General features: G+C 43.4%; 1 protein-coding gene across 1 annotated transcript; it reads left to right on the top strand.

The window, feature by feature from the left end:
- Positions 1-1462: 1462 nt before the first annotated feature.
- far1 (fatty acyl CoA reductase 1) lies at positions 1463-13529 on the top strand. Its single transcript, XM_012839100.3, has 12 exons — positions 1463-1583; positions 5068-5277; positions 5900-6075; positions 6370-6549; positions 6711-6888; positions 7018-7062; positions 7173-7300; positions 7621-7688; positions 9458-9629; positions 12116-12245; positions 12475-12602; positions 13256-13529. The coding sequence occupies exons 2-12, from the start codon at positions 5089-5091 to the stop codon at positions 13416-13418; spliced, it is 1557 nt and encodes a 518-aa protein (XP_012694554.1). The 5' UTR covers positions 1463-1583; positions 5068-5088; the 3' UTR covers positions 13419-13529.
- The last annotated feature ends 1561 nt before the right edge of the window (positions 13530-15090 follow it).

Below are 15090 nucleotides of genomic sequence, written 5' to 3'. Positions count from 1 at the left end.
TGAAGCACATTGAATGACCATGGTGTATGAATTGTGCTATATAAATAAAATTGCCTTGCCTTGCCTTGCCTTACAACTGTGGCACCAAAATGTCATTACCCACACAGACTACTTGTAACATTGCAGAAAAGATTTAGTATTTTCTCTTTACAGAGATAACATTTGATGACATAGCAAACTTGTTTGGCCAGAGACTTAAAATACAAGCCAGGCTAGCACAAGTTTTTGCTCATGTACATTAGCTTGTGACTACCACAAATAAAATGGGATGTTTTAAAAACAAATAATGTCACTGTTGTCCAATAAACCATGGAGCTTGTGGAACTGGCTCCCCATGGGCATGATCAGTAGCTCAGCTCAGAGCACCGGGCATCCTGTTGCCAGGGAACAGTCGGCAGATGTTCCTGGTAGACCTTTTTTTTTTCAAGTTAATAGGCCTATGTGTCTCATGATTCCCAGAGAGAAAGAGAGAGAGAGAGAGAGAGAGAGAGAGAGAGAGAGAGAGAGATATATTTATATATATAGAGAAATTATTCTAATCTCAAGTGGGCATCCTGCAAAATATCTCAAGGGATTGAAGTCTGACTCCCTGACTTTTTTAAACCACCTTACACTGTATACATATTACAACCTTTCTGCTTTTATACACCTTTGGTATTTGTAATGCCAAATAATAAAAGAACACGCAGACATAAAATAATAACATATAGACATACAATCTTCATTTCATAGTGGAGAGTACAAATAAATGTGTAAATATATTCAGAGGCTTTGGGCAACAAGGGCTTCTATTCTTTTTACTAATAATAAATGTTTCACTGTGGTAGAACATTTCCACAAGCGGCAGTAGCTATAAACAGTGGGGGTTGTCAGTCCTCACAAAAGGCAACACTGTGATGATACGAAGCTGACTTCATCTCGCCAAGGCTACACAGTCTTCCTGCCTGAATAGCCAACAGTTATCCTCACAGCAATCAGAGGAAATGTCACTGGATCTCTTCCACTTTATCCTTTAACAAAGGAACAACGACTGAGACACACAGACATGAGACACTAAGCTGACGTCAAAGAAGGTTAAATATATATATAAGATCATTTTAAGAATAAATGGGTGATTTTCTCCCCTCTGTAATTAAGCAGGAGAATATATGCCTATACTTCTAGCCTCAGTTTGCTCTCCTATGTAACTGTCAGTGCTTTGTAGGTAATATAAAACCTCCCTATTTTGTGCACTGATATCCAAGTGGAATCTCGAGGGTCATGTTGCTGGGAAACATCCATGGACCAATACAATAGTAATTATGACTGTGTAACTGTGGTTCCATTTTTTGGAAGTTAATTTCCCAGTAGCAACGTGGACGTGAGACAAAATAATTGAAATCCGTGTGCTTTAATTCATTGAGGGATTCTGAGCACGCAGCAGTGAGTTTAAGCGACTGATGACGTCACGTTTGCTGTCTATGAATTCATCTGGCAATCCCCGCTCACTGCGCTTCCTGCTCACGGTTGCTCCTACAGCATCTCGCACCACTGCTTCACTGCTGGCAACTCGGAATTAACGACACTGCCTGGATTTACAATTGGTAATGTGTTTCATCTGTGTTTTAATCGTGTTGGCGATGGACACACACGTAGTTTTTATTTTGGAGAAAAAAGTGCCTCTTGATGACAGCAATCACGTATAATTTCTTCTTCGGGCTAACGATTGCTAGCTGCCGTATGCAGGCGGTTCAATGGAGTAGGCTACTTCTACTACGGAAGAAATGCGTAGAGGGGAGGGGTCGTTAGCACGCTAGTTACATTATGTTTTCAGGAAGTAATGTCACATAGATGGATACATTATTTGTAACTGAACAGTGCCGAAAATACTTGATCAACTGTCTCTCCCACCAGTCATGTTCATTTTCCAAAGTGCCAGTTGCGTCTGTTGTGTTTGCCTTGGTTTTGTGGCACGCTGGTGTTGGCCAAGTTATTAGTAACGTGAAGATAATGAGCTAGCTAACTTTAGCTGGGTTAGCTCATCAAACCCGCTCCACATGATAGGAATCTGGTTTTGTAAAAGAGACTTCTTTATTTTCGGTCCTGTTGGTACTTTATGTTAACTTATCCATATCTTTCGATAAGGTGTGCCATAAGGACAGCCATCACCTGTTTTAAGACAATGAGACTAACTTGCCCAGACAAAAGCGGTGACTTTTCGAAGTTTTGTGGCTAATTTGAAGTTGCTGGGCCTGCTGTTACAGTGTGTTGAATGCAAGTTAACTACCGTTATGAACCAGGACAGTGAAGGTTTCTTGTGTGTATCTCATATAAACATTGTAGACAAGGCTATATGGTGTGTATGAATATGATTAACTTTAGTAGCCTAGTTCAATATCGGGAAGAACACAAGAGGTTTTGGTCTATTTCAATAGGCTAAACTTCATTGGATTAACAGATGACATTTCTCGTTGCTGTCACATTGTTATCCTTTCAAATGTGGCATGTTGACAGCCGTTTTTCTGAGTTGGTTTATCAATTTAAGTGTTCTATGCTAAAATATCAGTAGTAGTCTATGCGTAAGCGTGCATTTCTCCTTTTAACACAGGTCACAAGATTGTTCGACCACTGTCTCATGACCAATTTATTTAGCCTGTTGCAGTATTCGACATCCGCCAAAGTTTGCTGCAGTTGTGTCAGCCGAGGAAAGCGCGGCTTGTCATTATATTTTGCATCCTTCCCAACCCAACACCCATAGTTGGATAAGACACATCCGTTATTTTTTCTTTTAGTTCCAGCGACACCTGACACCACAAAAGAAAGGATGTGGGAATTAAGGCTTAATAGGCAGTGACTGTAAAAAAAAAAAAAAAAAAAAAATGTGGCTGAGTGCAATCTGAACTAAGTGCATTCATTATTCAACCTGCGGATGTGGCATCAGGAATCAATTTGCCTGTACTGTAAAGTCGACGTGCCATGTAGTCATATTAGACCTATCAATTTTGACCAGCCTTTTAAGTATTCTCCCTCTGAGATTACCCTCACTACAGAGTCACTACAGACTACCCTAATCTTCCCGAAAGTGCTGAGTGTTTTGGCATGGCGTTGCACAGCCTACAAGGCTTGCATGTTTTTATCTTGCCAGATTTCTCACGAGTTGTCTCATTGCCTTAGAAAAAGCTCTTCAGATTGTGGTACTGATCAGCCCCCTACAAACAAACAGAATTGTTTATTATTGACCCCAATTTGGATAGATACCAAACTTAAATGCATAATATTTATATTTTTCTCTCCTTGATGTAGCCTTTAGCCTAGTAAGGCCCATTCAAATACAAAGTTGAATGCAGTCGAGCCACTAGCTGACATTTCTGGCTTCGATGCACCTTGGCTTGGAACCCTGCTGCTCTTTTAAGATCTGCACAGCTGTTGCAACTTGGCACCTGTGTCATGCAGTAAAAAAAAATATCTGCTGCATTGAGCAAAGTGACGCTGCCAATAGTCCCAGTCTCCAGACCTGTAAAGATAAGTGGGAGGTTTTACATAGAACAAGAAAGGGAGAAGTTAAAATACATTTTTAACTAGAAAAGAAAACGTCCACAAACTGAAATCCATAACCATAACTTGGACTATGGTGAGACTGGCAATACAGTTGCAATAAAAAAAATGTAAAACATAATATTTATATATATATATGTGTGATTTTAGTCGTATTGTGTAGTGGCAAGAAATTCCAGGTGCAACTGCTTATGATGAAGGGGAATTAATGCCCACCAGCAGGTTCTTAAGACTAGGTGTGGGCTTGAAAACTAAACATAGATGTATAATTTTATCAAGGCCATTATTGGTCTTGCAGTTTTTCCTATGGAGTGTGACTTGATTTTGTGACCGTGTTAATTGTGCTACTGAATTGCTTGAAGTGAAGTGCAAGTTCAGCTTTGTGTAGATAAGGCGTGATTCAGATTGGAGTTATCTGCTTTAAATGGACAGGGGTTATCTTTTTCCATAATGATTAACTAGAGTCCTGGCTCTACAGCCCTAACTGATCTACTAGTTTCTCTATGAACTATTGAATAAAAGTTGTGAACTCCAAGCAGAAATGTCTTGATTCCATCCCACTTTGTGCATCTGATGTTATGGAAATCAGAAAATAAGTCCATTCCCTCAAAAAAGTATTTTGATACCCTTTCCCACAAAACCACATGGATGGTGACATTAACACTTTCATTCAGTTTTTCATTCCAATGTGAAATAGATTACATGTTGTGAGAGACCATCTCAATGAGAACCAGTGAGCGACTCTGATAACCACTGTGGTTGTTTTTTTTTTTTTTTGGAGGATTCTGGCCATGTGCATTTCTTGTGAGTTATCTGGATATTTTAGAACTGTTGTAACTGTAGCTGGAAAATAATTTGGGCTTTTTGGTTTTCATGGAATGTCTGTGAAGACCTGACATTTGTCTGTTCCACATGTTATAGTGCTATTGGGTAGTGCTTCATTTGGACAATCAGGAGTGCACCGAACATAAAGCCTATGCCAGACAAGACTAGGTCAAATCTGTACGGCCTAATATACAAATATGTACTATCAAAACTGCTTCAGCCACGTTCAGATCTCCCATTTGCCAATTGTTTCCTCACGAAACACTTTGTGTGCCTTGTGAGCTGATCAAACAGACTGTAGCACGTTTCTACCATTTGAACTACATGGCTAAATATTTTCGGAGCGCTCCCCTGTTTGCCTATGTAAGTGGGCGTATAGCTGCCAGTGAAGGGTGTGCTATGAATGAACTTGTGGCCTAAGCATTGTGACAATTTTTTTTGCCTTTTAGTTCTTGTTCCTTTGACTGATATATATATATATTATATTACTTGTAGTTTCTGCTCGTTTATCATGTTTTGTGTGTTATTTTGTCTTTTATTCCTTTTATGTTTTTAGTCTTTTTAACTGTTATTACTTTATGCGTGTATATTGTTATTGTCAATTTATTTACCTCGACTAGAAAGCACTTTGGTCCAACTCCTGTTGTTTTTTAAAATGTGCTAGATACAGGGAAATGTCTTGACTTGACTAACTTTGTGTATGCATAGGAGGACTGGAGGGCTGCCACCATGGTCACCATCCCGGAGTACTATGAAGGGAAGAGTGTCCTCATCACGGGAGCCACGGGCTTCATGGGGAAGGTTTTGCTGGAGAAGCTCTTGCGTTCCTGTCCAGGCGTTAAGGTTGTCTACGTGCTTGTCCGCTCCAAGGCAGGCCAGGCTCCCCACAAGCGCATTGCGGACATGGCCAACTGCAAAGTGAGTGAAGATCAATCCTTGGCGGGGTGTGCTGGTAACAGACAGTGTTTCCCCTCAAAGCCTTATCAGCTAGTGTTGAATTGTCTGGTAGTATTTTATGTCCATGTGTGGGTAGGGGAAACATGGTGAAGAGAGGGTCCAACTTAATAGAAAACATGGAAAAAACTAAGTAGAAATGTGGACAGTCTGGACCTTCTTTCTCATCAACTGAACTTAATTCAGTAGAATGACATGCTATGTAAAGATACATAGTCTTCAAATAACAGAGCAGGATGTTTGATTATCATGTTTCAGATCCAGATTATCCCTCTGTTTTGCATTTTGAACTGCCAACTGCCAAACCATACTGTACATGTTTTGTATGAGATTTAAGAAAGCTCTTTTGTTACTTTTGTTACTAAAAAGAGGCAGATTTATGTTGAAATGGATATTTAATCTTGCATGTCCATCACATATGATCATATTACTTGAGTGTGCAGGATTTATTATTTATAGCTATATCTTAAGTAGTGCATGCAATCAGAGGACATCCGGATATATGGGTAATCTGTGTTAATGGGACACGTCGTAACACTTTAGGGACACACTAATGTGATCGTTGATCAGGATTTCTGTGCTACAGCTCTTCGACAGATTAAGAGATGAACAGCCCGGCTTTGCTGAGAAAATAGTAGCCATAAACAGTGACTTGACTCTGCCTGAACTGGACCTGACGAAAGAGGACCAGGAGACACTGGCGGCCAATGTCAACATAGTCTTCCACTGTGCAGCAACGATCCGATTCAACGAGCCTCTCAAGTAAGATTTGCTCTTTATATGCCAAGCAACACACCTGTATCTCCTTTTTTTTTTTTTTTTTTTGGTTGGTGACGCATGCCTATACACATGAATCCGTGATAGTCCCCATCACAGGAGAAAAGAACGCCCCACGTTTTATTTAGCACATCTCCCTGTGACATCTTGCCAGAGGCTGACGGAGTTGTCAGTTTAATGAGGAGTTGGGAGCGGCCCTTTGTGCTACTTCTCCACAGAGAACATTGTGCTTCAGACGCACTGGAAGTGATTTCCCCTGTTGCTTTTCATCCCCCGCAGAGATGCAGTGCAGCTGAACGTCCTGGCCACGCAGAAGATGGTGGCTCTGGCCCACACGATAAAGCAGCTGGAGGTGTTCATCCACGTGTCCACGGCCTATGCCAACTGTGACCGCAAACTCATTGAGGAGGTGGTCTACCCCCCACCGGTAGACTACAAGAAGCTCATAGACTCCTTAGAGTGAGTTGTACTGGTTCACATTTTAGTTTAATAGTTTATTAGTTTTTCTCTTGAATGGGTCACTCATGTTGAATTTAATGTTACTCACATATTCACTGTGTGTGTTTTTTTGTTTAGTTTTTTATGATGATGATGATGATGATTTTATTATTATTTAACAGGTGGATGGATGACAAGCTTGTGGATGTAATGACGCCAAAGCTGATTGGTGAACGGCCAAACACATACACTTACACCAAGGCTTTGGCCGAGTATCTGGTCCAGCAGGAGTGTGGGAACCTGAACGTGGCGATCGTCAGGCCCTCCATTGTTGGAGCCAGTTGGATGGAGCCCTTCCCCGTAAGTGCAGCACAAAGGGGTCATGCTCAGTTCGCAGCTGTAGTCGGACTGAAAGCTTTATTACTTCGGACCGTCTCAAATGCTTTTTAGATTCCCAGTGGTCTGTAACCAACACTGCTTCTCCTACAGGGATGGATTGATAATTTCAACGGTCCTAGTGGAATTTTCATTGCTGTAAGTGCTATTTTTTTTTTATGTTTGAGATGCATTATGCCACTCCGCCTGTGTGGAGGCTGTGTGGGAAATCCCACTTTGTCAACCTGTTTTTGCCTCACGATTCCTAGGCGGGGAAAGGCATTCTGCGCACGATGAGGGCCTCCAACAATGCGGTGGCTGACCTGGTGCCTGTAGATGTTGTCATCAACATGACGCTGGCCGCTGCCTGGTACTCAGGCTCCCAAAGGCACAACAGGTCAGTTTCTTCTGGTGCACGGCCTCAACAGCTAGGCAGTGGAAGCCAGCTCAGCCTGAGAGTATCCTGCTAATGATAACTGCTTAAATGTCCTCTCTAGAGCATGCTGTAGAAAGAACAATGGGAGGGAATTGCAACAGTAATTAGTGGAAGATGAGTGTTTAGTTTGTTTAGGCGAGTCCAAGCTATGAGACAGGTGTGGGGGTGTTTCACTTTCACCATAGTTGTAAAGAAAATGCTTCTGTATTCTCATAACAAGATCAAATGTCAGTGTTTTTGATGGTGCTGTTAACCTGCTTGTCATCTGCTTACTTTTGCAGACCTAAATCCATGTTGGTTTACAACTGCACAACCGGTGGCATCAACCCATTCCACTGGGGGGAAGTTGGTATGGAACACTCTTTGAATCATTTGACCCATTTACCAAACAACACCGATAATAATAAGTTTCATTTCTAGGGCACTTTTTTTTTTAAATTAGGCCACACACAGCAGAAGCTAAAAATAAGTAGTACATTCAGAGGGGAAAAAATGAAATCGAATACAGTCAAATAGAAATACAATATTGTGAAAGCCCAAGAAGAAATGGAAGGAATCATTGTGAAGATGGTTTGCGCTTTAGCACTAGGTAGCACAATAACAGTACAGTTTTTAGTCTGTCATTCCAGTTGAAAGCCTCCTTACAGTGAGTGAAGACTGCGGAGGAGTGAGTGTGCCTCCCACACTCGCTCCCTAACGCAGGTGTGTGTGTGTGTGTGCCAGCAGGTGCCGAGTCTCCCACTTTCTGCAGGCAGCAGCTCCTGCTCTCACACACTAGGTGCTGGTAGCCTCTGCTGTACAGTGCCGTCTAAATCTAGCGGGGCCCGGCGTCCTCAATTAGCAGGGATCTAGTCTTTCGAAACCCGCCTCAAGGGAAGCATTTTCCCCTGTTGTCATATGCGGAGGTGGCCCCAGTGGTGACCCACACTGGCTGTTTTTAGGCTTGTGGTATATTAGAGGTTGCTTAGCAAAAAGTGGAACATGCATTTTGGCTCGGTATCATAGGAAAAATGTTCTCACTGCTAATCTCTCAGCATATAAAGTTGATTAGATCATTTTAATTGTTAGGTAATTGTTTTTTGAATTAGGTTTTATAACTCTGTACTTTAAAAAGAATACAAATCTATGTTGAAATGACATGAAAATGTACACTACGTGTCAATTGATTGTTATAAGAGTTTGACGTTTCTTGGTTGCGTGTTTTTTAACGTAGTTCTAACTATAAAGTAGTTCACTACTTGTGTAGTGGTGTTTAAATTAGTTCTGTGTGTGCGCTGGAATGACAACTTATTTGTATAAATGACAGGTACTTACCTGCAAGTAGATATATTGTAGTGTTGGGATAGGACTAGAGGACAAGGAGAGAACCTGTTTTATTTTTGCCCAAACGTTTTAGGGTTTTATTTTCTTTGAAAGTTCATCATGGAAACTCTTAAGACATTAGATATTACAACCTGTTCGATAGTGGGTTGGAAGTTTACTTGCCTGACAGACCAAGTGCTTTAATGCTATTGTCCACATTGTCGCACATGCCTTCATAGGCTGTGGACCATTGGTGTTTATGCAGGGGCTGGTCATGAATGCCACTGTTTGTTATAGAATCGGCATATTTGCGCCACCCACGTTTCGGTTCCTCAGTATGAATTTAACCTCTGGGGGAACTGTAACTGATACAGGTTTCAAAGTTAACGTGTGGTTCATTTTTCTTGTAAAATGACAATTGCAGTAGAGCACTTGGCTTACCGTGAGTGAACTCTTTGTGTGTGTGTGTGTGTGTGTGTGTGTGTGTGTGTGTGTGTGTGTGTGTCTCTGTGTGGAGCAGACCTGGGTCCGAATAGTATTTATTTGCTTTCACATCCTTGCAGCATTTCACCGAGCCTGTTTTGTTGTCCAAGGACCAGTGGCATCTCTCTTTTTTCAGTGCTATCTGCAGTCCTTGTTTTCCTCTCATTCTGACGACGCTCGGTCAAGTGCAGAGCATTCTGGAAGGGAAATAAATACTCTTTGCCCCCTCGGGTCTGCTGTGCGCTTGTCACTGAGCCCCGACTGTAGACTGTCTCTCTCTCTCTGTGCACACTGACCACTTTCACTCTGTTGAAACGCCCTTTTGTCTCGTAGAGTACCATGTAATATCCACTTTCAAGAGGAACCCCCTTGAGCAGGCCTTCAGACGGCCCAATGTAAATCTCACCACAAACCACCTAATCAATCAGTACTGGATCGCTGTAAGCCACATGGCACCAGCTTTCCTTTATGATCTCTACCTCAGGATGACGGGGAGAGAGCCCAGGTAAATGTGCCCTCGGTCGACGCCCCGTAACCTCCTTCTCCCTGCTGTCTCGTCCTGGCGTAGTCCCCCAATGCGACTGTGATGTGATGCTGTTGCTCATGCTGTTGTCTTGAATGTCCAGAAGGGGGGTGAGGATGCATAACTCAGTGGAGGCCTCGTCAAGCCAGTAGCTCCTACTGGGTTCTGCAATCTTTTTTTCCCTCTGTGTGTGTGTGTGTGTGTATATGTGTGTGTAGGTAGGTAGATGTGTGTGTATGTGTGAGAGAGTGTGTGTGTGTGTGTGTGTCTAAGCCTGGCTTGCATTGCAATGTGTTGCTCTATGTTAATTGTAAGGGGTCCTTGTGACCTGTATTCTCTCTGCAGAGTACTGTATAAACACAATCTTCAAGACCAACCCTTTAGAGCAGGCTTTCAGGCGGCCCAATGTTAACCTGCGGTCCAACCCCTTTACCAATCAGTACTGGACCACAGTGAGTCACACTCTGCCCGCCCTGCTGTATGACGGGGTTCTCAGGTTGACGGGTCAGAAGCCCCGGTAAGGCCTCGACAGCACACCCCCACCCGCTCTTCCTCCCCTCTTCCTCCTCCTGTTAACCCTCGACCCTCCAGCACCAAACACCCCCACCCTTCCCACCCTTCCTCACCCACCCTACCCTACCTTTCCCCTCTCCCCCTCCCCACCACTGGGTGCTGATCGCGTGGCATGGATGGTTGATGACGGCGGAGCACAGCCCCGAACGTCTGCTCGGCTTCATGGCATTGGACTCGACTGCAGCAGCTGACAGGCTAGCATGAGCTCCTGGTCCAGCATGCCTTATCTATCCAGTTTCATGTTTTTGATCTCTAGTTTTTGGAGTCTTTTTCTTTTTTTTATTATTATTTCTTTATTATAATAATTATCGTTATTATTATTTTTTTTACTTTTTAACTTTTTGTATGGAGTAAGAACTGCTTGTCGGCTCTCCCCTTGATGCAGTTGATATCCTGCATTCCCATCCCCTATAAATGTACCTCCACCCCTTCATAAACGCTCCATTTCCAACTCCTCTTGTGAGTCATGCCATCAAGTCCTTACAAATGACCTGAGAGTGGCCTTTCAATCATCTTCTCTTCATCTAGTGGACATAGGCACAAACTAAAATATGGGGAAACTCATTTTTGCCACTACCAGATACCAAGCACCAAGGTTTAAAGATGTGCCACTAAGGCCATTAATGTAGTCGAGTTTAAATACACTTCTTTGTAAAGAAGTCATGTCATCTGAAAACAAATAGGTTCTGATATAGGCAAGGCATATATACGAATACATTTGTTTAACTTATTTTTAAGTGTTTGGTATCTGACATGAGAGGGTATTGGCCTTAAAAGAGTATCTTAAACCAGACACATTTCAGCAATGGTGTGAAATTGCATGTCTGAATAGTGAAAGACAATGACCTCGATTTTTCTGAAATGTGTGTGGTTTAATGACATGCAAAAAGAATGACTTGGGAGAGTTTGATCAAGAGTGGGTATTTTCCCCCCCCCCCCCTAACCATCTCTGATTTTGTGATTAACTTGTGATTCTGAATCATTGTACTGCGCATGGTTGATTTGTATTCCCTTGTCTGGATCAGACTGTCTCTTGGGAAGGGTGGATAACTGAGCATTAAACTGCTAAATTAAGAGTGGCTTGGAATTGACTCTAAACCCCTACATTGGGAACTGTATATTTATATTGGTCTCTGCTAATACGTTTGATTTTATTAGTTTCAGTGCTGTGCACACCATAACAAATCCCCTTTTAAAATCAGGTCATTGCAGTTGTTGCAAATGCTCAGGTACCACCCGTCTTCAAGTGTGGATGAGTCTTAACAATCCCTTATCCTTTCCCCATCTCAAGCAAATAGGGCTCCAAAGCACACCGGTTTAAAGTGCATCATTGTAGCAGTATTTCAATGTCCTGAGCTCTGTGCTAGAAATGTTTTTAGATGCAGTTTCTCACCGCCCATGTGCACTTCCTATCATTATGAACAAAAGAATAATTTCAGCACCAACCGTCATTGACATTTAATAGAATGTGGCATAATCTGGTGTCCTTTTTTTAGTATGCTTGCTGTAATGTACTGGACTGTGTCTGGAAGACCATCGTATACTGTTGGATGTCACAAGGGATACATTTGGCACTCTACCACATGTGAACCAACAGGCCACATTTTACTCTTGGTGTGGTCTGCCTAACAGACCTATCGGAGGCCCCGGTGTCTGCCCTTGATTCCCCTCTGATGTGCCTCTAAGGCCAGAGTGCCATGGGTGGGTTTGTAGCTATTAAGGCTGTTAAAGCTGAATGGGCCCACGTGGCTCAGAGAAAACACGCTACGCACAGAGACAACGTGTCAGCTGCCTCGTGTAAGCCCTGACATCCCCTCTGTCTCTCTCCACCGCCTACTCCTCCTCCTCCTCCTCCTCCTCCTCTTCCTTCCCTTGCGGTTGCCATGGCGACACAGGATGATGAAGACCATCAAGCGGCTGCACAAAGCCATGTTGGTGCTGGAGTATTTCACCAGCCACTCCTGGGTATGGAACACAGACAACATCACCATGCTCATGAACCAGATGAGCCCCGAGGACAGGAAGGTGCGTAGAGCCTCCCACTCATTCATACTCATACGGCCTTCGTGTCTCTCTCACACACACACATTTTACACTCATAACATACCGTATGCTAAGTATTACAGCATGAGCGTTTGACTCGCTCTCTGTCTCTGTTCTGTAGCTATCCATCTATAAAGTCCACACACATTTTTTTTTTTTTATTTCAATACCTTTTGTATGATTCTAACATGGTCTCTTATGTTGGGTGCAGGTATTTAACTTTGATGTGCGGCAGCTGCACTGGGCAGAGTACATGGAGAACTACTGTATGGGCACCAAAAAGTATGTGCTGAACGAGGATCTGTCAGGCCTACCAGCAGCCAGGAAACATCTCAGCAAGTAAGCCCACACTCTGATTGGCTGAAGGTCCCCAGACATTAGCAGGGTTGTCTGTGTGTGTGTGTGTGTCCTCAGCTCAATGGGTGTTTTTACCACTGATCCACCTCCTTAGGGTGGACTGTAGATTAGTAGGGGGAGGGAGTGGGTTACAGTGCAGTGTGTGTGTGTGTGTGTGTGTGTGCACGTCACATGGCAGATTAATTGCATGGTGGTTTCTTTATCTGATCTCGGGTATGTGATTTTCCAGTGGACATGAATGACCGAAGGATTGAACTGATTTTTTCATCTCTTTGCTAAAGGTCTGCATAGAGGATCAATCTCAAATGCAGCTGTCCTGTTGTGCGTAATCTTCTGCAGGGCACGTAAACAAAGGGGAAAAATTCCCTAGTCAGATATCGGAGTCCTATTAAATTGCCCTCCAGCTGGGTGTGTTTTCCCAAGCACACATTCATGAATCTCCCCACTGCCTTTGCAATCACGTCTTGACATGAGCTCTGTGGATTGAAAGACGAGCACCTCAGCCCTTTTATAATTACTATTTGTGTTTGTGTTTAGTGTGCGGCGTTATCAAATCATCACCGTGATTTCAATGTGGATTTTTTTTTTGCCCATTTCAAAAAGCATGACATTTAAATAACAACCCTCTGTTCCAGATTGCGAAACATTCGCTACACGTTCAACACGCTGCTGGTGGTGGTCATCTGGAGGGTGTTCATCGCCAGGTCGCAGATGGCGCGCAACATCTGGTACTTTGTGGTCAGCCTGTGCTTCAAGTTCCTGTCCTACTTCAGAGCGTCCAGCACCCTCAGACACTGAGAGCGAGAGAGAGAGACGAGAGACGGTGGGGCGATGGGTCACAGAGGAATGTGACCAAACTTCCTCCCCTCTGGTAATACCCTGCAACCCCCCCTACCCCCCCCCCCCAACCCCCCCCCCCCCTCTTATTTCAGACAGCTATGCATTCAGCGTAACTCGGCAGACTCGCTCTGGACATATTTTGAATGTCACTTTAGGGTCAGGGCCCTGCTGTCGAACAGAAGGTGCAGCAAGCGATCTCTGGCTTTCCTGCTCTCGCTGTTATTTAGGTTTTGTGCAGCATGCCCCCCCCCCCGCCCCTCCAATCTGTAGGGTTGCTGACTACATTGTAAAACAAGCATGTCTCTTCAGGGTTAAATTCTGTCCTTCAGCACAATGAGGACGGGGAGGCTTTTCAATTACTGCATCACATCCCGTTGCCGGTTAAAGCACTTAAGCCCAGCACGGAAGGCACAGTGGTGGAGGTGGGTGGGTGGGTGGGTGGGCGGCTTTGACTATTAGTTGACATTCAGCTGCTTGATTCCGGGTAGTAGGCATCCACCATTGCTTGGCTGGTGGCAGTAACTGTGAGGGAGTAGCTATGTGCCTATGCCTAAGCCTCCAGATGACCTTGCATAAGACTCACCACCATAGCTGTCTTCAGCAATGCTGAGCTCCCCCTCACTCCCATTAGAATACCCTTTTAAGTGCCCCCCCCCCCCCACACACACACACACACACACACACACACACACACACACACACACACACACACACATTTTGAATTCTGCCTAACCATCTCGACTATACACTACCTTTCTGTCAGCGGAAAGGGCCATGCTTATCAGTGGGTGGTTGAAGGTAGAACATGCCGTTCACGATTCAGGACATCTCCCCTGTCCTACTGTCTCTTAGCCAGCTGCTGGCATGCCTTTGTTGCATGTCTTGCCATAGAAGCATTTTCTCCTGGAATCTGATTAGGAACATTTTGTTTGAGAGCTGAGTACGTTCTCAACTTCATTTCTTCTGTTTTGTTTTGTTTGTTTGTTGACTCTTGCCCATTCCTCGTCTAAACACTTCCTAACGTTAATCTCAAACTAGCACTTAACAGGGAATGGTCTGACCTTCCCAAGCCACAGACAGATTGTTAAACTTTACATTTCTGTCCATTATTATTTTTCCTCTGGCTGGGAAGACATGAAGGAACATAATCCATTTTCAGTTCCCTTCCTCATGATCAGTGAGTGTACAAGATCAAGCACTCATCCTCCCTGTATTGGCAACACACAGTTTGGGGTGAACAGTAGCCATCGGGTTAGTGATTTAGTTTAGATTTATAAATATAGGAACTATATTTTATTATGTATCTAAACACACTGCAAAATGAGCTGTGGTACCTGATTCCACAAGCTGTGAGTGTATGACTAGGGGTTAGTTGCTTGGTTGTCTGACTGGTTTGTGAACTGTGCCTGATATTTTTTGACTAACACAATGTGAAAGAACTGATAATGTGTTTTATAATCCATTTGTGTACATTTCCAGATAGACATTGTAATATTAATCTAACGTTGCATAGTATTTTTATGCTTGTAATACATATGGAGTGGTTATTTGCATTTGAGAAAGGAAGACAAAACAGAAAGGCGTGTGGAAACAGATTGGCCCCTTTTGGGTCTTTGGGAGCGAAATTCCC

This window comes from Clupea harengus, chromosome 3, assembly GCF_900700415.2.
Source record: "Clupea harengus chromosome 3, Ch_v2.0.2, whole genome shotgun sequence".
In the NCBI taxonomy this organism is placed as follows: domain Eukaryota; kingdom Metazoa; phylum Chordata; class Actinopteri; order Clupeiformes; family Clupeidae; genus Clupea; species Clupea harengus.
The sequence above is the reverse complement of the archived record's forward strand: the minus strand, read 5'-3'. Positions and strand labels throughout refer to the sequence as shown.